Source organism: Copadichromis virginalis, linkage group LG7 (assembly GCF_057382275.1).
Source record: "Copadichromis virginalis isolate Kocher_CV1m ecotype Utaka linkage group LG7, C_Virginalis_male_GT1.1, whole genome shotgun sequence".
Classification (NCBI taxonomy): domain Eukaryota; kingdom Metazoa; phylum Chordata; class Actinopteri; order Cichliformes; family Cichlidae; genus Copadichromis; species Copadichromis virginalis.
In genome coordinates, this window is record NC_140624.1 from 57,448,432 (window position 1) to 57,472,256 (window position 23,825).

The 23,825-nt window shown below is 39.1% G+C and overlaps 1 protein-coding gene across 7 annotated transcripts; it reads left to right on the forward strand.

Moving 5' to 3' along the window:
• Positions 1-2,279: 2,279 nt before the first annotated feature.
• marveld2a (MARVEL domain containing 2a) lies at positions 2,280-22,973 on the forward strand. 7 transcript variants are annotated; one of them, XM_085464419.1, is made up of 9 exons: positions 2,280-2,395; positions 3,285-3,874; positions 4,692-5,660; positions 6,909-7,129; positions 8,189-8,224; positions 8,350-8,513; positions 10,520-10,691; positions 11,290-11,340; positions 20,954-22,973. In XM_085464419.1, exons 3-9 carry the CDS (start codon positions 4,709-4,711, stop codon positions 21,071-21,073), a joined length of 1,716 nt encoding a protein of 571 aa, XP_085320545.1. In that variant the 5' UTR covers positions 2,280-2,395; positions 3,285-3,874; positions 4,692-4,708; the 3' UTR covers positions 21,074-22,973. The 7 variants fall into 7 exon arrangements, with proteins under 7 accessions (XP_085320545.1, XP_085320546.1, XP_085320544.1 ...); XM_085464420.1 differs by having other exon boundaries at positions 3,285-3,841; XM_085464418.1 differs by having other exon boundaries at positions 3,285-3,635; positions 3,783-5,660.
• The last annotated feature ends 852 nt before the right edge of the window (positions 22,974-23,825 follow it).

Consider the following 23,825-nt stretch of genomic DNA (forward strand, 5'->3'; position numbering starts at 1 on the left):
CCAAGGCCCCCAATTGGGGTCCCACGCTTCTTCCTCTGGTGTTTGGGTTTCCATTTTGCTGAATATATTCTGTTTATTTTTACCTCTTTAGTTTGGCTGCGCCAGATGAAGTCCCCTCATTTGGTGCCTTTAACAATATCATGCACTCTTCAAACTCTCAAGCAGCTTTAAGCAGTCTGCACAGTTCTTCCATTAAAAAACAAACAAGATAAAACAGAATATAAAATGTTTTTATTACTTAGTTTTTAATATAAAGGTTTTAAATATTTTTATAACAGAAAAGGAAAACAACAAACAAACAACAAATAACAAAACAAGCAGTCGACTGAAAAACACAGCTTTTTCCCTACAAAGCAATTCTGGCAATGAGAACATGACATTATTTTCATGAATTGACAACACATATACAGATGTATGAGCAGCCTAGGAGAGGCCTGCAGAAGTTTATATACCTGTGAGTAGGCGCAAACAGGAAAGAAAAAAAAAGGTGTGTGTGTGTGTGTGAGGGAGGGGGAGAGAGAGAGAGACCCATACTCATTTCGGATAGATTACACCATCTTGTGGTATAAATATTAGCTTGCAACCTTAACCCTTGGAGGCTTTAAGTCAAAAAAGGGTCCCTTTTTTGACTTAAAGCCTCCAAGGGTTAATCAAAAGGTAAGTTTTTCCATTTTATGAATCTCCTCAACAACGCTCAACCAGTCATCCAGAACAGTAGGGTCAGTATATTAATTAATTAATTCTTCGGGTAAGTCTCCTAAATAAAATGTTATGACGGACCGTTGTTTTGATTTAAAGCCTATAGTCTATTCTATCTTTGACATCTCCCCAAAATTTAGAGAGTTTTCGACAAGACCAGAATATGTTGGTATGATTTGCAACAGTTTCCCACAGCTCCCCCAGCATGAGGAATTTCCCCCTGTTTGTTGTTTTGGTGTTATGAAAAATCATACCAAGTTTTTCCAACTAAATTTTTGCCAGTTGGCAGAAGATGAGGTTGAAGTAGCAGTCTCACACATATTGTCCCATTGTTCAGAAGATATAACAGTGGACAACTCTTTCTCCCATCTTTTTTTAATATAATCTGTTGATGTTCCCCTACTTTTTAATATACTCTGGTAGAGTTTGGAGATTATTGACTTACATCCCTTAAAGTATGTTTGCAAAATCAGATTCATTATTTCATTAGGTTGAGTATTAATTTCTTTAGTCACTTTTGAGGACAAATATTGCTGTAATTGCAGGAATCTGAAAAAGTCACTTTTTCCTAACTCATATATATTTTTTAATATTTGAAAACTTTGAAGGCCATTCTTATCCATAATTTCACAATATACATTAATCCCTTTATGTGACCAGTTTTTAAATTTTAAATCCATTTGGTTTGGTTTAAACTCACAGTCATAAGCCACCCACTTAAGTACTTGAAAATGTGGTTCCTTAGGTTTAGTTCTTTTACTCAATCAAACCAAATAAGCAATGTAAAAGATGCCAAGGGGTTCAGTTCTTTCTGACAAGCTGTTGTCAGTTTCTGATCTCCTATCAGGGCTTGTATTGGAATGACCCCACACATATTATATATTTCTTTTCCATTGGGCCTCACAAGTATCATCACACCATTGTATAACTATTTTGAGTTGAGCAGCAAAGTAGCAATCTCGGAGACTTGTGTGAGAGAAGCCACCTTTATCTTTACGAATTAATAATATGCTATATTTAATTCTAGGTTTGCACCCCCTCGACAAAATATTAATTTTACAGTACAAAATAAATAAAATAAAATAATAATTTAAGTGTGTATTATTGTGTCGTTGTTTTGTCACTGACGTGTTCTATTAACCATTCTGTCTCGTTGTGAAAATTATGTCTCTGTGTAGGTATACTGGATCTCTCTGTTGTCATACGTGTCTTTTTAGCTGTCTTTGAGAACTTTGTCATACTTTGTCCTTGATCATTTACTTTTCTTTGTACATCTAAGGAGAAATGTCAACAGTTCAAATTCCGCGCAGTTCAAAAAGCTGCCAGCTAGGACCAGTTCTCTCTGTTATTGTTGTGTTATTAGCGTGGTATTCGAAAGCACAGTATGTCTTATATTTGATTACTGTCCTGACAGCAGCAGCAGTGACACTTTATTATTATATTGCAGATTAAAGTGGTAGCGTCTACATGGATGAAGATCTAAACGAGCCAGCGTCAGTTTGTGGTGGCGTCAGTTTGTGGTGGCGTCAGGTGAGCTGCTGCTGAACTTCTCTTTTTTCCAACCAGGTAAACTGCTCCTCTGTGCAGTGACGTCAAAGGGATGGGCGAGTCACGTGCTTGCCTTCGAGCGAAACCTGCGGTTAACGTTACTGAAATGGGAGAGAGAAGAACGGGAAAAGGAAGGAAGGCGAATAAGGTAAGCGACCTCCAACGCGATGGTTCCACTACACAGAGCGCGGAGTTATGTGTTTCGCAGAATAATAGAAGGAGTCGGTTGGCGTGTCGGAATAAAAGTTTTTATGTCGAAAAGTAGGCGGTAAACAGAAGGCTGAGTCAAATTGTTGAGTGCTCGAGTGAAGTTCACTCAGCCAAACATGTGAAAACAGCTGTGTTCGGAAGAAAAACTCATATCGCGGTCTCCAAACTACGTTGAAAACGATATTAGCTTAACATAGAGTCAGACCAGAATATTGGGCCGACCTGTTCTCTTGCCCGAACCCTCATGCTGTGTGCCAGCTCAAACTATGAAGTTCACAGGTCCAGGCCTCCTTCCTTGCGCGCAGTGATATCATTTGATACGGACTACAAAGTGATCCTATTTTCTCGTTACCTGTTTATTATTAAAGCAAGTAGAGCTTGGGAACAGCTTCGTGATAACAGTAGCAGGCGTCTGTCTGACTTGAACTGGTGATAAAGTCAAAAGTGAACTAACAGTCCTCGTCGTGAGCCGCTACTCTACAGTTTAGTCACAGCTCAAGAATTCAGGTCCTTTACTCCAGCTATGAATACCATACTAGAATTTAAAATACTACTCTACGGCTGATGATAATAATCTGTTAAATAAATTAATAAGACGGTTATTTTCATTATTGACCCTTTATGTGATATTAAAAGAATATTTTTCTCCTTGCATTGACCAGTTGTGATAAGCCTGAACCAAAGGAGACGTTTGATTGGTCAATACTCTGAGAAAGCTTAAAGTGAACCTGTTACACTTTTTATTTTACATCTTTTTCACAATGGTGAAATTAGTTGAACATTAACTAGTTAATGTGACTTCTTCCTCATTACTTATGTTGTTGCAGGGCAGAGTCAACATCTTCCCAGTGATATTGAAAATGGTATCGAATAGCAAGTCATTTCCTGGGTATGGGTATAGAGTTTGAAATTCTAGTGATGTGACAACTCTGGAGCTATGTCCACCCCAGTGTACTTTAAGGTCCTGTACCTTGGATAGTTCTCATAGTACAACAGTAAAATTTTGATTGTTTAATAGCTTCATTAAGCATAATTAGGTCATACAAAAAACAGCCGATTCTGAGATGGTCAGGTGAAAGGCACTCACTGACTGGCAACTCAATTTATGTTAGTTTTGGCTGGAGAGGCGAGAGGGAACAGAAGTAGCTGGTTAGCAGAGACTGAACTTTCAAACTAAGGTAAGGTTAATGTGCTTGTGTGAGAAACATTGCCAGCTTTCGCCAGTTTAGCTTCAGCCTAAGTACAGTGCATTAAATGATAAGACAGTTGATCAAAGCATGGAGTTTACAACTCATCTTCATATCTTCCCTTGTCTGTCTCTACAGGTGATTCATCTGTACACTGTATAGTCATACAAGGTTTGCATTCTGACCTGCAAGCCAATGTAAGTCGTGTTGAGTGACTGCGTGTAAACGAGGTATTCAAGCATACTTTTTTTAACCTCTCAAGATCAAATCTGCCACAAGAAACTGTCTTTCAAAGGCTCATTAGTTAGTAAGAATGTATTTTTGTGCTGTCTGCAGTAGCAGCTTGCAGTAAGTAAAGCATTCCTGAATAGCTTATTGAGGCAACAGGGGAATTCATGCTCCATACTTGTTTGCAGCACAAAAATACAGTCTTTATTCAGCTTGCATGGAGGAGGCTTGGATAACATCATAAATCACAAGGGCTTTTTGTATGAAGAGGGTTTTTGCTGGTGGCTTCTGGTACTCTGGGGCTTATCTTTTTTAGTTTGGTGTACTTTTTTCTCCTCGTGAATGTTGGGCTTGAGTATCATTTATGAGATCATCATCAATCTGAGACTTAATTTGATTTTTTTCTTCCTTTTTTCTTTCTCCTTTTTTTCTTTCTTCTGTTATTTAAGTTGATAATAAGAATGAAGCTAAAACAAATGCACACTTCATAATTACTTGATGGATCACACTTCATTGAATACTTAATTAGGGAGTGTTTATTCAACCAGTCAACTATGTTTCAAGTCTCAAAAATTAATGGACTTGCTCAGTGATGAATTGTTAAGAGAAGTTACAATTAACAGGATCAGAAGGCACTGTCTGTTAGGGACCATGTATGTTTAAATAGTACGTGTGTGTGTGTGTGTGTGTGTGTGTGTGTGTGTGTGTGTATATGTGTATATATCTCTATATATATATCTCTATATATATCTCTCTCTATATATATATATCAATCACAGTACACCAAATATTTACTTATAAACATGTCTGTGCATTTAGGGACCATCACCATCCTCATGTCCTATGGAGGAGGCTCTTACGGACGCACTGAGCGTGTCCGCCATGCGCCCCACTATGACCAGGTACCCAGCTCTTTACCCCGATCAGACTCCTATGATCAACAGCCCCTGAGAGAGCAGAGAGCTCCTCATCTTGCTCAGAGCACCGACCCTCTTCCACCTCCGCCTTTGCCTGCTCAGCCTCCTGTTGGCCTTGAGTTTGACCCCAGTGGAAGTGAAGACAACACTGATCTAGAGCCTGATCCTGCCATTGACATCAAACCAGTCCACCGCTTTATCCCCAACTCATGGAAGAACTTCTTCAGAGGAAGCAATCGCAGTAGTAAAAAGACGTGGTCCATGCCTACGTCTTCAAGCAATAACAACAGCACAACAGACGGAGTTCGCTGCTCCCCCCCACACTCCCCCTCTCTTCCTGCGTCATTCCAAGATAAATATGGCGGATCAGGCGGCAGCTACAATTCACGCAAAGAGCTTCTGGAAGCAAGGGATGGGCACGACTCTGTGTCTGGGCACACCTACCATACAGGTCTGACCTACAGTGAGCGAGTGCAGGAGTACCATCAGCGCTATGCCTACATGAAGTCCTGGGCAGGACTGCTGAGGATTCTGGGCTGTGTGGAGCTGCTGCTGGGAGCAGGTGTATTTGCCTGTGTCTGTGCTTATATCCACAAAGACAATGAGTGGTTCAACATGTTTGGATATTCGTCTCCTGGTGGAGCTTATGGAGCAGGTTACTATGGTGGCAGCATAGACGGGACCTCCTACTACACAGGCCCCAAAACCCCTTTTGTGTTGGTAGTGGCAGGGCTGGCATGGGTGGTAACTGTGATCATGTTAGTGCTCGGGATGACCATGTACTACCGCACCATCCTGCTGGACTCCTCCTGGTGGCCTTTGACTGAGTTTATCATAAACTTGGCCTTGGCATTGCTGTACATGGCAGCAGGTAGGAAACATAGCTGCATCTTGTCATTGAAGACAGTTCAGTGGATTATTTAGAGAATCTGTTGTTTAAAAGAATGTTTTTAAATAGTTTTTTTCAGCGTGGTAGACACCATCAATGTAATTTCATTGAAGACTTTACAGCAAGGGTTATAGAAAGTACCCAGACATCACCATAGACTGCCGTGCTAAAATCTTGGAATTTTACTGTTTTGTTTGTTTTTACTCAACCTGATAAATTTTGTTAAAGCAATTCTAGGTCTAGTTACTTGGATTTTTACCCAGACAGCTGTATGTTCTTGAAATTAGAAGAAAGTTGAACTCTTTACAGTGTGTTCTGTGGCTTGCTAACCAAGTTTGCCAAGACTCCTTTGACAACTAAGGACTTAAAAATTATGCATTAATTTCAAAATGCATAGTCCAGAAGTCAGTGGGTCACTTTTCAATGCCTACATTCATCTTTTATATACAGTGAAAGTTGTTCCGGGGACCTAAAAACATCTTGTTTTGTGCAGACAGTGAACTGAGAAATGCACCATGGCCCAGTATGAATGATTATTTTAAACTGTGAATCATAGAAATCTTCTTTAATAGAGTCCAGAAATAAATAATATCAAGCAAGAAATTGGCACAGTACTCCCTCTTAATTAAAGCTTAAGCGGTTATGATGCATGATAGGCATGATAGACTCATTAATAGGCAAGTCCTGTATTTCAAACCCAGTTATTGGTGGAATGCAGTTAAAAATGTAAAAGAGAAAACAATTTTCAGTTCAACTATTTTGCCATTGTAGCAAGGTTGAAGTGAAGCTATTAGGTATACTTGGGTTAATGACAACTTGGTTCTCAATATATATGTGGAGCCAGTCTGAGTTAATCAGTAACCCAAGGGTGTGTGAAAATTGACAAAGGAAAGACAAAGATAAAGGCTGTGATTTGGGGTTCTGGGTCATGTCATGTACTTCTCATACTCTCTATAGAACCAAACACTGAATTGCAAATATAAAGAAGTCAGATATGTTAATATTAACTACAACTCTGATTAATTTGCTGTGCTTAGAAATACAGTATTGCAGAGATTGAAGCATCAAGTAAAAAAAAAATAGATTCAGGTAAAACTGAGGTAATTCCAGTGCATAACTTTGTCTGGTGGTATAATGTAATGATTTTAAAATTAAAATGAATTAAATATTCAGTCTCTTTTTAAATCAGTTTTTGATCTGCATATATAATAGAATATTTTTATTCTCCAGGCATTGTCTATGTTCGAGACACAACTCGTGGAGGTCTCTGCTCCTACCCAATGTTCAACAATGGCATTAACGGAGCGTTCTGCAGAACGGAAGCAGGCCAGATTGCTGCCATTATCTTCCTCTTTGTCACAATGCTCGTGTATCTGATTGGAGCCATTGTGTGCCTCAAGCTGTGGAGACACGAAGCTGCACGTAAATACCGGGAGAGGTACGGCCAGGAGGTAAGCTTGCTTTGTTTAGGTTTGCTCTGTTTATGAAATTGGGTCTAGGGATTCCTTACATTCAGTCAAGAGTTCTTCACTTTGATAACTTAAAAACAGTCTCAAACATGTCCACACATGCAGACGCAGACTGCACTGCAACAACAAACCACATAATTTGCACACAAGCTCCAGGGGAGTGAGTGAGTGGGTGGGATCTGCCAGTCCTGCCCATGTGTTGCCAAAAGGGGTACACATAGTTCACTCTAGTTTTGCCTTGTATTCTTTCTCTTTTATTAATTGTGCAACATGCAAGTGACCGTTTTTAATTCGGAGATTTAAAGGAGATGATTTATGCCACTGGTCATAACTACACTAGTCATTTTGCCTAGTTATGCACTAAAATTGGAAGCACTGTTAACCTACTGAAATTGTAATTGTGAGGGACAGTTTGTGTAGGTACTCTGTGCGCACATAGTGGGTGAAAAGAGAGAGGGAGACACCAGGGAGTTTATTTCTTAAGTCATTTGCAAGTAAGCGCCTAATCACAGTTAACATTGTTCACATGTAGCAAAGAACAATTAAGCCTTCCATAATTATTGTTTACAAGTGGAAGGATATCAGACAAATGGGTATTAATGTAGTTTAATTGGTTATTAATTATTTTTTAAATTTCTTTATGGTATTTTTGTAATGGCTAATGGCAACAGTTGGTTAATAGTACAGATTAGCTAGCTTATAGTTGTAGCTTTAGTATCCTTGCTTGCAAAACCCTGAATGAAGGTTAAATACATGTGTGCTGGATGTATAGTCCTGCTTTTCACACTAAGCCAGTGGGCTTGTGGTCCATTTGAGGGGTTTATATAAAAAATAAAATAAACATATTTGCCGTCAATTCAAGACATATGAGCTCAGTAGGCACACAAGACAACATTTTAAAAATAACAGAGCAAAAACAAAATTTACAAACTCCTATTGTTATTGTAGGGTTTAATGGCAGCTCAAAAGTAAAACATAGAGATGTAAAAAATATAAATCACATGTTAATGAATTATATTTTTATATATCTTACATGTGCAGATGCAGCCATCAAACATACGAGCTGTGCAGTCATTGGTAAGGATTCTGTAAGAAAAGACTTCACACATTAAAGATGGAATGCAGAAAGAATAAATGCTTGTTTGATGATTTCTCTGTAAGTATTACAGTAATGCAGTAAACATGTTGCTGTGTCTCTGCAGATGGTAACAGATTCTGCTCCTGCTCCCAGAATTCCAGAAAAGGTCCAGGGCTCTTCAGTGGTTCCCATCCATACTGCACCAAAAGCAGTTCCTGCAAAGGTTTTGCAGGGAGCTATACCTTCGGGGCACATTCCTAAACCTGTTATAGTGCCAGACTACATTGCGTAAGTGTTACCTAGAAAATAGAAAAAAAAAGTCAAGAGAGTCAGACAAAAGTAGATACAGTACACAGTCAATCTGCAGTTGTTCCTTTCAAATGTTAAATAAAAAGGCTCAGACATCACAGAAGACGAGGGAAAATCACACCTGCACACACTTAAACATAAACATATCTATTCAATTCAATTTTATTTATATAGCGCCAAATCACAACAAAAATCGCCTCAAGTAGATACAGATCATATGACTCCCTATGAGCAAGCACTTTGGCGACAGTGGGAAGGAAAAACTCCCTTTTAACAGGAAGAAACCTCCGGCAGAACCAGGCTCAGGGAGGGGCGGCCATCTGCTGCGACCGGTTGGGGTGAGAGAAGGAAGACAGGATAAAGACATGCTGTGGAAGAGAGACAGAGATTAATAACAGATATGATTCAATGCAGAGAGGTCTATTAATACATAGCGACTGAGAAAGGTGACTGGAAAGGAAAAACTCAATGCATCATGGGAATCCCCGGCAGCCTACGTCTATTGCAGTATAACTAAGGGAGGATTCAGGGTCACCTGGTCCAGCCCTAACTATATGCTTTACCAAAAAGGAAAGTTTTAAGCCTAATCTTAAAAGTAGAGATAGTGTCTGTCTCCCGAATCCAAACTGGAAGCTGGTTCCACAGAAGAGTGGCCTGAAAACTGAAGGCTCTCTCTCCCATTCTACTTTTAAATACCCTAGGAATAACAAGTAGGCCTGCAGAGCAAGAGCGAAGTGCTCTAATAGGGTGATATGGTACTACAAGGTCATTAAGATAAGATGGGGCCTGATTATTTAAGACCTTGTATGTGAGGAGCAGGATTTTGAATTCAATTCTGGATTTAACAGGAAGCCAATGAAGGGAAGCCAAAACAGGAGAAATCTGCTCTCTCTTTCTAGTCCCTGTCAGGACTCTTGCTGCAGCATTTTGGATTAGCTGAAGGCTTTTCAGCGAGTTTTTTGAACATCCTGATAATAGTGAATTACAGTCGTCCAGCCTGGAAGTAATAAATGTGTGAACTAGTTTTCCAGCATCACTCTGAGACAGGATATTTCTAACTTTAGCGATGTTGCACAAATGGAAGAAAGCAGTCTGACTCCAAGGTTCCTCACAGCGTTACTGGAGGCCAAGGTAATGCCATCTAGAGAAAGAATCTGGTTAGATACCATATTTCTAAGATTTTCAGGGCCGAGTACAATAACCTCAGTTTTATCTGAATTAAGAAGCAGAAAGTTAGCGGCCATCCAGGTCTTTATGTCTTTAAGACATTCCTGCAGTTTAACTAATTGGTGTGTGTTATCTGGCTTCATGGATAGATAGAGCTGGGTGTCATCAGCATAGTAGTGAAAATGTATGCTATGTCTTCTGATGATACTGCCTAGGGGAAGCATGTATAATGCTTTTCTAATAGGAAATTTTTTCTGTGAGTTTTCTATTTTGTTTGCACTGATTTTGTTTTTACAAAGTCAAACACACTGAAACTCAACTAGCAAATGGTTTTAATATAAACTGGCAATCATTTTGTCAGTTACCATGAAGTGTATTATTTGTAATATAGGTGTTTCAGTAGTAGATGAATATCAGTTTGTCCACCACATCTTGTCCTCCAGCAACCAAACAGCAATTTTTGATTAACACTGAAGTTTTTCCTTTCACAGTGTGCATTAAATACAGCTGTTTACTCGGAACACATTTGTAAATACAAAGAAAACTGATAAACCAATATACACACATAGATGTACAAGGCAATTAAAACTCCATGAAAATAAATCGCAAATTAAAAGCTTTTCTAATTTGTCTAACTATTTACCATTTTTTTTAAACACTTATGAAACTTTAAATCTTTCTCATATTTCAGACAAAAAAAATACTTATTTCATTTAATGAAATAAATGAATAGTAAAACACTATAAATAGAAAACACAACCATGATAGCATATTGGATCTTTATCTCCACTATCGCCATGTATAACTGTTTCCTACAGTAAGTACCCAGTGATCCGGTCAGATGAGGAGCGGGACCAGTACCGGGCCGTGTTCAACGACCAGTACGCAGAGTACAAAGAGCTCCACTCAGAGGTGCAGGCAACCCTCAAGAAGTTTAATGAGATGGACGCTATGATGGGCAGTTTACCTCAGCACCCTACCAACCAGATGGTGATTGCTTATATACACCTCTTAAATTTAATTTAACAAGAACTGATGTTGATTTGCTTAGCACAGCTTCACATTAAGCTTAAACTACCCATTGAGGCCTTTTTGGATGTGTATAGATGTCTACAAGACTGAGTTAGCCACCGTCAAAAAGTTCTGTTTGTACTGTTATATCTACATTGACTCCCTTAAATTTTGCTTGTTGCATTTGGCATAAATACAGTAATTATTTTAAAAATAAAAGGCACTAATAGGTTACACTGAAACTAATAAAATGAAACTAAAATTAAACATTTTAAACTATAAAAGCTAAACTAAAACAAGCAAACCCACTCAGGAATCAAATGAAACTAAATGGAATAAGGATGCATTTTGATTGCATGTTTGGAATATTACACTCTGTCTTTTTGTTTTGAAATTGTACCTCATTTCCTCATCCCGTAACTTCCCCTGTTTGGACTTCCTGTCCCCTCTGCATTTCCCCTCCACCCTGAAATTCCTCACTCTCATCAGAAAGCTGCTGGTACTGCGTCACTGCAACTCATTTTCATACTGAGTTTCAGTGTTTGAGTTAACTATGCCTCTCTTTCTGTTCTTGTAGGAGGTGGATCGCATTAACAGAATCCTCCAGGAGTACCAGAGGAAGAAAAATGTGAGCTTATTGTCTTGTTACTGTTTTATACAATGGGGGGAAGTAATTATTTCCCTACCAAATTTGTGATTTTCTTCACTTACAAAAGTATAAACAGTCTCTACTTCTTCTTAGTTTCATTTTAATGCAGAAGAGACAGATTGTCGACCACAAAATTCCATAAAAACACATTACAGAAGTTACAAATTGATTTCCTTGTCACTGAGTGAACTAAATATTGAAACCCCTACAACCCAGCCAAAATTTTGGCGCTCACATATTAATAGTGTCCCTCTTTTGCATTGATTACAGTCAGTCAGTCATTTAAAGATATTCCTGATCTGAACTCATCATGTGTAGAAAGAAAACCTGTCCACTTTCTGCTAATGGTGATGGCTTAACTTACATGGGGAGCAGCTATGTGCTTTAAAATGGATGAGAACCATAGTCATAGATGGGTCTTTTAGCAGAATAGTGACCCGAAACTTTCCATAAAAATTTAATTACCATAAAACGCTTTTCCTTTCTTTGAAACTGTGCAACAGCAACATTAACCATAAACAAGGGAGGAGCAAAAAAAAAAAAAAAAAAAAAACCCCCAAAGAAAAGATCAGATCATCAACAAGGATTGCATGACAAAGACTGTTTGTGACACTGCCCCCTGGTGACAGTAAACAGTTGCAACATGTAGACAATCTTTCCTTCCCACTGCTGCTATGTGCTTTTTTTTGTCTTCTCAAGGGTTTTCATTCTTACATTGTTGGGTTTTTATGAAACACCTTAAGGGGACTTTTCTTGATTAGGTGCTATATAAATAAAGTTTAATTAAACTGAATGGAAATGTTCTCAGGTCCACAGCCCTCTGATACTTTTTTTATACCTTTATAAAGTCTTTATTGATTAAACATGGTGTAATTTTTACAGACATATCTTTTATTGCTCTTACATATTTTTTTATTGCTCCATAAATGATCAGGTTTAACAGAGCTTTGAAGGGCTAAAGGTCGACAAAGGTCCTATGCGTATACCTCGGAAAAAAACTGGAAGCTCTTTCTATGTCAAATACAGCTGGAAAAATGTCCAGAGAAACAAAAGTGAGCCAAAAGCTGTAGACAGAAGAACTTTTTTAAGAGTTTGCAGGAAAAGTACAGGATTCTTATTATTCCTTCAAAAAGTGACCCTCTGCAACAAATTTTTTTTGTTCAGTTATTTTGAAGCTAAATTAACTTTAGTTTCAGTGGTCACTGGGATATAATAACCTGTCAAATTTATAATCAAAATCAAAAAGATTTGCTGTCTCTGCTGTAATGTATCAGGTGTTAATGCTGGCCTGATTCCTTTTGGGAGAGGATCCACTGACATAGTATATTGTAACTTCAGCCATCATTAATTCTACATGTGCTTTTTTTGCATTTACAAGTCAAGAGGTCTGTTATGAAAAGGTCTACTAATCTCCACGGATATTGTGTAATTTTAGAATGTAGTTATTGTTGTGTTGAGTATTTGGGATAGCAGGACTATCTATGGAGTCATCGAAAACCACAGTGTTGTAATGAAGCAACATGTTGCCTATTGCAACAGCGTTGCACATTGTTTTTGATGGACAGCAATGTCAGATTTAGGAGTGTTGGGGGAAAACTCTGTAAAAAACCCAGGAGAAATAAAGACACAATGAGACAAAGTTACTTTCTTTATCAAACGTGTACACGGGTGAGCTGCTAAGAACAACTCACACCATGCACAGTGGCTTGGTAATTTTTATAGGCACAGAGCACAGAGACAGTGAGAACAGGATAACAAATAATAAACAGATAAAATAAAACAACTCCATATATGGTGCTAGTCTCGTCAGCAGAGGGCTAGGGAAGATAAAACAATCTAAAACAATATGTCCCAGAAACAAGATGTGTTTGCTGGGAAAGTCTAAAAAGATAATTCTAAACTAATCTAACCATAGGCAGAGGGCAGACAAAAGGCATCTTTGTACATTTAAAAGAAGGTAAAGAAACATAGAATCATTTTTCCTGTAACATTCCCTCCTGTTTTAACTTATTTTAAATGTATACAACAATTGTCTGTGAAGGTTATTTATTAAGTATCTTAAGCAATTTTTTAATTTTCAAAATGTCAGCATAGCAGAAATGGAAGTCATTTGGTCTAAAGAATAAAACAAAAGAAAATAATAAAAAGAAAATCATAGTAAATGAAAATCATAGTAAATGAAATAACAAGTGGAATAAACAAGAAAAAATAATAAAACTAAAACTACAAAAAATAAAAGGATGAAAACTAAAATGGAAACTTTGTATTTAAAAATGATGAAAACCTAATATGTAAAATGAAAACTTCAAAAAATACAAGGATGAAAACCTTATATTTAAAATGATGCAAACCTTAAATTGAAAACTTTATATGTAAAATGATGAAAACTTCATATTTAAAATGAAAACTTCAAAAAATAAAAGGATGAGAACTTCAAAAAATAAAAGGATGAAAACCTGCATAACCTACTAATGTTTTAATCAGTGCGTGATCACTTGACAAGTCATTTTTAATCACCACGTCATTCATTAGCAGTTATTACAAGTTCTCCTCTAACAGAATTGCAACGGGATGCTGGTCTTCTTCAGGCACGGCAACATAAGCAGTCATTGTAGTTGTTATCATCTTTGAAATCATTACTCTTAGGCATGGCAACACACACAACACTAATATGAGCAGTGCTATCATGATGAGACCTAGAAGGAAAAATGGCTTTGCTACAGCAGCCAGCCATGAACCGCTGAACAGCCAGTCCAGCCAGCCTTGTGCTGTAGCTGCTCCAGGTGTGTGGTCAGTGACATATTTTTGCAGAGCGGTCAAATTCTGCAAAGCTTCATAAATGTCTCCTCCAGTTTCGTATCCATCAGGGATAAAAGTGCAACATGTTTCCCCGATCAGCTTGCAAACTCCTCCTTGTGATGCTGTTAGCAGGTCTAGTGTCAGTGTGTTCTTCAACACCATCGTTCTGATGGCCTTCTGTTCTCCTGCTAAGGCCGTTCCCAGGGCCTTAGTTAAGTTGATGTGTCGTAGCAGAGCATATCGGTTGATTTCCACGTGATCCCGCACCTCGGCAACTCCAATGCCAGGGATCAAGCTCTGTAAGAATTTCACTCCTCCTCAGATGCGAAACTCTGGTTCCTTTACTGCTTGGTGCCGTCCGTGCACATCCTGTCTGGTAATGAGTCTTTGTTTGTAGTATCATTCGGTAGCTGTAGTTGGAGCGACAGTTGAGGCTCATCAGTGTCGCGTTACTGGCACAGGTTTCGTTGAGTGAACAGTCCATACACTTCCTCTCGTTCCTCGGTGGGCAGAAAGTGTATATGTATTTGCATAGCAGTCAGTTTTATTATTCAAGTAAGCTGTAGTGTTCATAAACTGCCACCAGAAATTAGTGGCATAGCCATGGGGAAACTTGGTGTACTTTCCTTTGTCATACAGTGTCTGCCTTTTCTTCATATTGCGTGACTTGTTGTCCCTCACGGAAGCAAAGATGAGGAGCCCGGCCATGGTCAGGGCCACTGCAGTTATTAAGAGCCACCACCTCATGACGACGGGACACACCCTCCTGTCGCGAGTAGACCCCCCGGCCAGGAAAGCTGACCCCTCCACCGGGCGAGATCACAACAAGTGGGCAAGCCTGCTGTCAGCTGTGTTTAGATGGCTTCACTTACTGGCTCTGATGGATGCAAGATGGTCGTTCCGCTATTTTGCAAGCTCCAGTTTTTCCTTTGGAGCACTTTGATCAGAACCCAGTCACCGGGCTGTGATCTGCAAGACACTTGATAGACATCATTACATTCTTCGTCATTTACAATCATCTCTTTATTTTCCTACAACTTAGACATACATTTTGCTACTGAAATTGTATCTGCCTTTTTCACTGGGTAGATTTCTGGCCACTTTGAGAATACATCTATAACCACTAGGGTGTATTTTTACCCTTGGCATTCATTTAGCTCAATAAAGTCCATATGGATTGTGTGGTCTCAGGTTTCCCTGAGCATTATATTTTTGACACTTCATGCACGTTCTGACAAATTGTTTTGCTGAGGTTTCAAAATTTACAGTGTAGAATTTACAGTGTAGAAATGAGAGTTGACAATACTGGTCAGTCCCCCCGTTGACAAATGCGTACAGCCATGAGTCACTAATGCCGCCATTTTGTGGAGGAATTTTGGCAACACTAGCTTGCCATAACACATCATTAAGTCGTTTGTCAGAACTGCACCGTGTTTTAGCCATTTTGCCTGCTCTGCTGTGCTTGCTGCTTTTGTTCATTTTTCAACACATCCAGTGGAATCTGATGTGTGTTTACTGCCATCAATGTGATGTTTGTCTTTTGTGCCGCCTATTTTGCTGCTCTGTCAGCAAAATTGTTGCCTGTAGTAATGAAAGAGTCAGTAGGCTTTGTAAGAGGTTGGCATGCTGAACCGGTTTTCCAGTTGGTGTAATCATTCCTCTGTTATGCCAAATTTTTTGCAAAATGATGTACAGCAGAGAAAACATACTGGCTGTCTGTATGTATATTTATTAGTTTGTCTTTGTGTATTTCACTTTCGCGTATCACAGCTATCAGCTCAGCGCTCTGTGCAGAACATGAAGAAGAGAGTGGTTTTGCTTCTATTATTTTACTATCTGTGGTTACTGCGTAACCTACACAATTTCGGCCTGTGCTGTAAGGTCAAATAAGTTCTTAAGTGGCTGCCTCAAAACTGTTTTGCATTATTTCTCTGTGGCCTACTCCTACAATCTCGTGTGAAGTGACCTTCCTCTCCACGGTTCTAGCAGGCGTTGTCTCTATGTTATCTGCTGTTTCTGCGTGGCTGTCTGCAGCCTTGGTGTTTATGACTTTGCTCGCCTCTCTGTTCCTGATAGCCACCTGCGGATTAGTGTTTTAGCCTGTTGTCAACACGTCAGCCTTATTTTTAAGTTACAGAATGCTTCTTCTTTTTTCTTGGTTTGGGAGAATAGATGCAACACTACATGTTCACGTAAGGCAATTTTAAGTAATTTCTAGTTTTTCAAACAATTCATGGATCTCACACATTTCAAACTTTCAAGTTAGGGTTGTTTCCTATATATATATATATATATATATATATATATATATATATATATATATATATATATATATATATATATATATATATATATATATATATATATATATATATATATATATATATATATATATAGCTCCTGACCATGCATGGAGGGTTTCACCCCAAGTCCAGCACCCTGAGGCTGTACGCTAAGCGGAAGGAAGGGGGCCGGGGGACTGGTGAGTGTCAGCACCACAGTCCAGGATGAGACAAGGAACATCCAAGAATACATTGGGAAGATGGCCCCAACTGACCGAGTGCTCAGTGAATACCTCAGGCAGCAGAAACCCAAGAAAGAGGAGGGAGACGAGGAACCATCATGGAAGGACAGGCCCCTGCACGGTATGTACCACCGGCAGATAGAGGAGGTGGCTGATATCCAGAAATCCTACCAGTGGCTGGACAAAGCTGGACTGAAAGACAGCACAGAGGCACTAATCATGGCAGCACAAGAACAAGCTCTGAGTACAAGATCCATAGAGGCTGGGGTCTATCACACCAGGCAAGACCCCAGGTGCAGGCTGTGTAAAGATGCCCCAGAGACAATCCAGCACATAACAGCAGGGTGCAAGATGCTAGCAGGCAAGGCATACATGGAACGCCATAACCAAGTGGCCGGCATAGTGTACAGGAACATCTGTGCCGAGTATAACCTAGAAGTCCCGAGGTCAAAATGGGAGATGCCCCCAAGGGTGGTGGAGAATGACCGAGCTAAGATCCTGTGGGACTTCCAGATACAGACGGACAAAATGGTGGTGGCTAACCAACCGGACATAGTGGTGGTAGACAAACAGAAGAAGACGGCCGTAGTGATCGATGTAGCGGTTCCGAATGACAGCAATATCAGGAAGAAGGAACACGAGAAGCTGGAGAAATACCAAGGGCTCAGAGAAGAGCTCGAGAGGATGTGGAGGGTGAAGGTAACGGTGGTCCCCGTGGTAATCGGAGCACTAGGTGCGGTGACTCCCAAGCTAGGCGAGTGGCTCCAGCAGATCCCGGGAATAACATCGGAGATCTCTGTCCAGAAGAGCGCAGTCCTGGGAACAGCTAAGATACTGCGCAGGACCCTCAAGCTCCCAGGCCTCTGGTAGAGGACCCGAGCTTGAAGGATAAACCGCCCGCATGGGCGTGCTGGGTGTTTTTTTTATATATATAACTTTGCACTGCTCACAGCTCATAGCTCACAGCTCTAAACCTAGGCATTTTTCAATCATATGCCTAATCACTATGTGTCACTGTGATTCTCAAGTATTGTCACAAGTTTGTTTAAATTCGTTTCCAAAACCAACAAAATAATCAAACAAAAAACATAAACGTGTCAGGACACAAAAGAGAAAGAAAAATGCTGCCACCCGAACAAGGCAGAAGTCTGCATATGTTGGCTTTTAATATCATGCAGCTTGTAACATGGTAGACTAATGTGCCTGTGTTAATTCAGCTCCATATTATTGTGTGAAGTTGCACTGGGTTGGGAGTGGTTTTGTGGTTGTCACATTTTTGGTGAGCCAATGGCTGGAATGGGGTTGGACTAATTAGAGGCAGGTGTACTTGATTGCACTGATCTACATATAGCCCACACTACAAACACTGCTGTGTTGTTTTGTCTCTCTGTGCAGTCCAGGGCCTATTATATGCCACAGCCTAAAGGCAGCAGAGTTCCAGAGGCTTGAGTGACCACTGACTATATGCTTGCAGGGTGGTGGGTCTCCAAGGACAACTTCTAACCCTGTTAAACTTGGCCGTGTGGCATAGCTGGCTCTGGCCTTGGGACTGTGTGTTTTTATACAATTCATAAGTGGGACACTGGACTGTTTTATCTTTTATCTCTTGATATATTTTTCGTCAATAAATTATCTTTTAGAATTTTATTGACTGTCATCTTTTTCCCACGACTGAGACGGTTGGTCAGACCTAGAGTCTTTCTTTGGGTGTGTTACAGCAGCTTCTGCTCTAAAAGAAACAAAAAAGAAAAAGAAAAGAAAATGTGGAACATGCTTAGCAGTGTCTACATATTTAATTCAGCTTCTCAATCCTGTAGTTTTAGCTGTTGTCTACAGGGTTTTGCTTATTGGTTGTTATTATAGGTGTGCTCTATATCTCAGCAATGTGTCATTCTAGGATGATAGGTTTCAAGCTGGTCAAGTGCCTCTATGCACTTCATTAGTTTAGTTATTCTCTGTATTGTGTTCATCTCACATGTCATTACACTGAGTTTCAGCAAACCTTAAGCTTGATGCAGACTACTGCTTAACAATTATCCACCTCACATCATAACCGATTAAGGTGCCTCTTCATATTAATATTATGTCATTGTTAATATTATCCTCTTTGTCTTATATGACAGCAATAGCATATTATAATATTTTATCAGTGTGTACCACTATACTACTACTGAGCCAATTTGATAGTTAGGATCATCTTATTCAGCAAACAGATAATTTTGAATTCATCCAATCTGCGGTCACATTTGTTCTCTCTGTTGCATGGCGGACCAGGCAGTTCTATTATAATATATTATTTATATTTTATTTTGTATCCATCAAGGGCTTCAGATGACCTGCAGAATCATCCTTTTCCCAGGGTGGAGACAGTTACCTTTTCACACACTGTCCTTGGCTGAACAGTGACACAGCCTTAATATACTTTATTTATGTTATTAAAATATTTTCGTGTGAATTATTTGCTTTATATTCATTTTATACATTGTGGGCATGGTCATCATGCCAACTGTGTTTCATTGATAATATCACTTTACAGGTTGTTATCCTTGCTATTATTAATTTCAAATACTCTAAAGATAATTTCTACTGTAATTTTCCCTTTGTTTATCTTTATTTCGTACTTTTTATATTTATATCTACTCAGTGGGGTCTGTTTTCAACCCTTTTAAACTACCTCAAACTACTTTGATCTCTAGTTTTCACTTAATAAGGGATTATTATGTTCTTCCTGATATGGGTGTTGCTGCACATGCGGCTGCAGGAATGAGTGATGGTTTACTAAAAGGATTGTGGACACTGCACAGTGTCTTGTCTTCTGGTTTTACTAAACTGGCAGTTGGATTCTGTTCTTCTGACTGTTTATATTTTGTTTTCTTAAATCTCTCTCTGTTTTTGTCCGGCGTCTGGACTTTTCTTTTCTCACCACTGCTCGTCAGCAGGAATGAGTTTTAATTTCACTTGCTTGATTACCCATCTTATTTATGTATTTACTTATTTTTGTTTATTAAGTAATATATACACGATACAGCTGCTATCACCTTCGCTGGTATTAGAGACGAGAGTGGTTGCTCACACGCCCTTCTACTTTCGGACTATTTCCAAAAGCGGTGTGAACTTTACGAGACGGAACTCGACCGTTCTCTCAACTCACCAGCACGTCAGTGAATAGCAGTAAAAGAAAAACACAGTAGGAGCAGCTCAGTCTCTTATTGGACCGTGAAAATTCAGCTTGCTCCGTTAATTAAAACAATACACACACACACACATTCACATTCACACCTATTCGCGCGATCGGAACCCTTATCATAAGGGGAGCTGCCAGTCTTTCTGTAGACGAGCTACTTATTCCCTAGACCCTGTCTAGACCCAGCTGGGGGAGCTACCCAGAGCTCCAAACCTAACCCACAGAAGTGGGGAGCTTCCAGTCGACGAGCTCCAAGCTACCAGCCGACGAGCTACTTTAAACCCACAGAGGTGGGGAGCTTCCAGTCGCGACGAGCTACTTTCGCTATTTTAAATTCCCTGAATTTAAAATACGCTTTTACGCAAGATTGTGTCAGTGTGTCTGTATCTACCTGGTCGGTGTCGCCGGGTCTGGTCCACCTCGATCGGGCCCCACCACCGTGGGTCGCTTTCTAAGACGTTGGCCAAGACCCGAATTTAACGCTCTTGGTCTTTTATCACACACCTAGTATGTGAGCTGTCGACAGGCAAGCAACGTGGACTGGTCACGGAGATGGGACACGATGGAGGCGCTCCGGCTCCGAAGGACCAAGAAATGTTGGGGGAAAACTCTGTAAAAAACCCAGGAGAAATAAAGACACAATGAGACAAAGTTACTTTCTTTATCAAACGTGTACACGGGTGAGCTGCTAAGAACAACTCACACCATGCACAGTGGCTTGGTAATTTTTATAGGCACAGAGCACAGAGACAGTGAGAACAGGATAACAAATAATAAACAGATAAAATAAAACAACTCCATATATGGTGCTAGTCTCGTCAGCAGAGGGCTAGGGAAGATAAAACAATCTAAAACAATATGTCCCAGAAACAAGATGTGTTTGCTGGGAAAGTCTAAAAAGATAATTCTAAACTAATCTAACCATAGGCAGAGGGCAGACAAAAGGCATCTTTGTACATTTAAAAGAAGGTAAAGAAACATAGAATCATTTTTCCTGTAACAAGGAGTTTATTTAGGCTTTGTCTTTTGGTGGTTAAAGAACAGTAGACTATAATCTGATCACTGTTTCTGCCTTACCTTTACAGGATCCCACTTTCCTAGAAAAGAAAGAGCGTTGTGAGTATCTGAAGAACAAGCTATCACACATCAAACAGAAGATCCAAGAATATGATAAAGTCATGGAATGGAATGATGGCTACAGCTGAAAACCTCTGAGAAATTCCTGTACTGCAGCACAAATACTGAACTGCTGTCGCCATCTCTACATCACCAGTGCTGAAAATGAACACTTGATGTTGCAAGTTGATGCTGAATGCAGTCAAAACCATGAGCTTATCAAGCTTTCCCTGCCTTTTGATATCTGTTCAGCGACAATAACTGGAAGAAAACACATCTGTCAACAATTTCTCTTTTGAATGTGTGGTTTCTTAAAGCTTTAGAGTCCAAAGCAAATGACCACAATGTTTCATCTTTAATAGGAATACCTTATATATATGTATAGCTTGTTTTTTTTTGGGGGGGGGGGGGGTTGCGTGGATGATACAAACTTGCAGCTATAGTAAATCTTAAAAAAATGTGATGCAAACTGGAAATGGAGAATGTTTGCTTTCAGAGTGAAAGTTGTCCCTGACTTCTACAACCAACACATTTCAAAATCTGCAATTTATACTTTGAAGGTGAATTGTCTACATTTCTGGTTTGCTACTGCTTAGTGAGTAGTTTTGTGAGTGATTGCAGACAAGTTAGCGTCTTCAATGTAAACTACTAGCACACTTAGATCAATGCTAGCAACTGAAGCAATTGCAAGTTTTCCGGTGCTGCACCATATACCCTTATGCAACCAATGTCATGCTAACAATTGTCAGCAATTTCTAGCAACTACTTTCCAACCAGTTAAGAGTGTACACTTTTCCCTAGTGAATAGAGGTTGACAGTGTGTCATTAACATGTCTTTAGGCCTTAGTGAATAATTCTTTAGCAGTTGATTTCACAGTGACTGCCAGCAATCTTCATCACCCATGCCAGTTAGTCTCACTTTGCTATATGAGTGCTCACCACTCCCTAGGCTACACTCTTAACCCTGGAGAACCCATGGGGTCAAATTTGACCCTATGGTTTCCCTAGAAAACCAATGGGGTCGACTCTGACCCCATTGGTTCTCCAGGGTTAAATTTGGGTGATTAGCTTAGCTGGATATTAAGGAACTAGGATAAATAGCACGGCTAACTTTAATAAATCCCTAACTTGAATAAAAAACCCAAATACCCCTCTCCCCAGCCAGACCACAGTTCTGTCTATGTACCACCCTTTAAGCTTGCTGTCACTTTGTAGCTTTATAATTTGATTGAATGCAAACCAAAAAATTCTATGTGTGTGATGCTGTGACTAAAAAATGTAGCTGAGGTTGTCCATTTAATTTCATATCTGACAATAGTTTCAAGTGAATGTCTGTATAATTATTGATAATGCTGCATTATTTCTGTCAGGGTTTAATCCGTTGTTTGTTTGTTTTTGTCAGTTGTCTGCGTAATTTGTTTTTTCTTACTTTTAACCTCATGAAAACCACTGTTTATATACTCTTTTAAGTGCACGTTTTCAGAATCAGAGTCTTTATTTATCCCCAAGGGGAAATTAGGATGCATTACATTAGGATACATTTTTATGTTGCAGTGTCTGAATCTGAAAGTAAGGAATTGTAGAATTGTAGCTGTTTGCTATGTGTACTTTGGATGCAACTTACACAGACTTTGAGTGGAAAAAAACATTTTGTACATTATAGTCACGTAACTGCCTAAAAATCTCAATTTATTTGCTTTATAACACTGTGAACCTTTTCACTGAACAGAAAATATTTTCCAAGGTTTTTTTCTCTTTAAATGTGTATAATTTTTTCATAATTTCATGCTTTCTGTTCTCCAAATACAGTTCTGCTTATTGGACAATGGTGTAGTTATATTCTTTGTTAATCAGCAGCCAGCCATTTTGCTTTGTGGCAAAAAGTAATAAAATATTGATGGGCAAGAACACCAAAGAAAACAAAAGGCTGGATGGGAGATGAAAGAAGTGACTGAGTAATCAACTGATTAAACAAATTTTATCTTTTGAGTTGCTTTCCCAGTAATACTTTTTCTGGCTTTTGGACTTTATAGTGCAAATGAGCCCATTGAAATACTTTTTCAAAAAAAAAAAAAATATTAAAGAAGCTCTTGCTTTAGATGTAGTGTTAACTTAAAAAACATTTTGTAGACAAAAATAGGACAATTCTTTAATTAATAGTAAAAATATTAGTTGATGCAAATCTGGACTTAATCATAACATGAAAATCCTGACTCTAAAGTTAAATGTTTAACCAATTAGGTAGATCGACATCTGGTCACCTACCAAATTGAAGGTAAGTGGTTCGATCGCATCTCCTCCTCTCTGCATGCCAAATATCCATAGACAAGGTGCATCCATGTGTGTAACTGTCAGAATGAAAAAAGCTCTGATGTGAATGAGAAAAGTTGTGTTAAGTGTTTTTGAGTAGAAAAGCGCTATATAAGAACCAGTCCATTTACCATTATTAAAAACATTTTGCACTGGGTTATGTGCGAACATTAACAGAAAATCAAAGCTCAGAATACATTCAAATTTGTTTCTTGTCATTTTATTCAGTTCGTGTTAATTAGTCTTCTCTTGCTTACTTGTGTACGAGGGATACGTTTGTTGGAGTGACACTCAAAGATTGGCGAACTTCTTTATAATGTCACTCATATTAGTTTCCTTCTTTGCCAGGCGAAATAGGTTTGCACGTAAGTTGTTGGACACGTTTGTTAAAATACATTGGTTTAACATTTGTAAGAGACATGCACAACCAACTTAAAGTATTTATAGAAACGTTTTGTTTTTTAATTCAGAGGGAAAAGGCTGACTTCCGCTCATGTTCTGTAATGTGACATGTGATTGTGAGGCGGGGCG

Excerpts from the sequence above, each read along its gene's own strand:
- marveld2a (XM_085464418.1), top strand. The coding sequence starts at position 4,676 with ATGTCTGTGCATTTAGGGACCATCACCATCCTCATGTCCTATGGAGGA. Across the intron at positions 5,661-6,908 it reads ATTGCTGTACATGGCAGCAG|GCATTGTCTATGTTCGAGAC; the intron begins GTAGGAAACATA and ends TTTATTCTCCAG. Across the intron at positions 8,225-8,349 it reads TACGAGCTGTGCAGTCATTG|ATGGTAACAGATTCTGCTCC; the intron begins GTAAGGATTCTG and ends GTGTCTCTGCAG.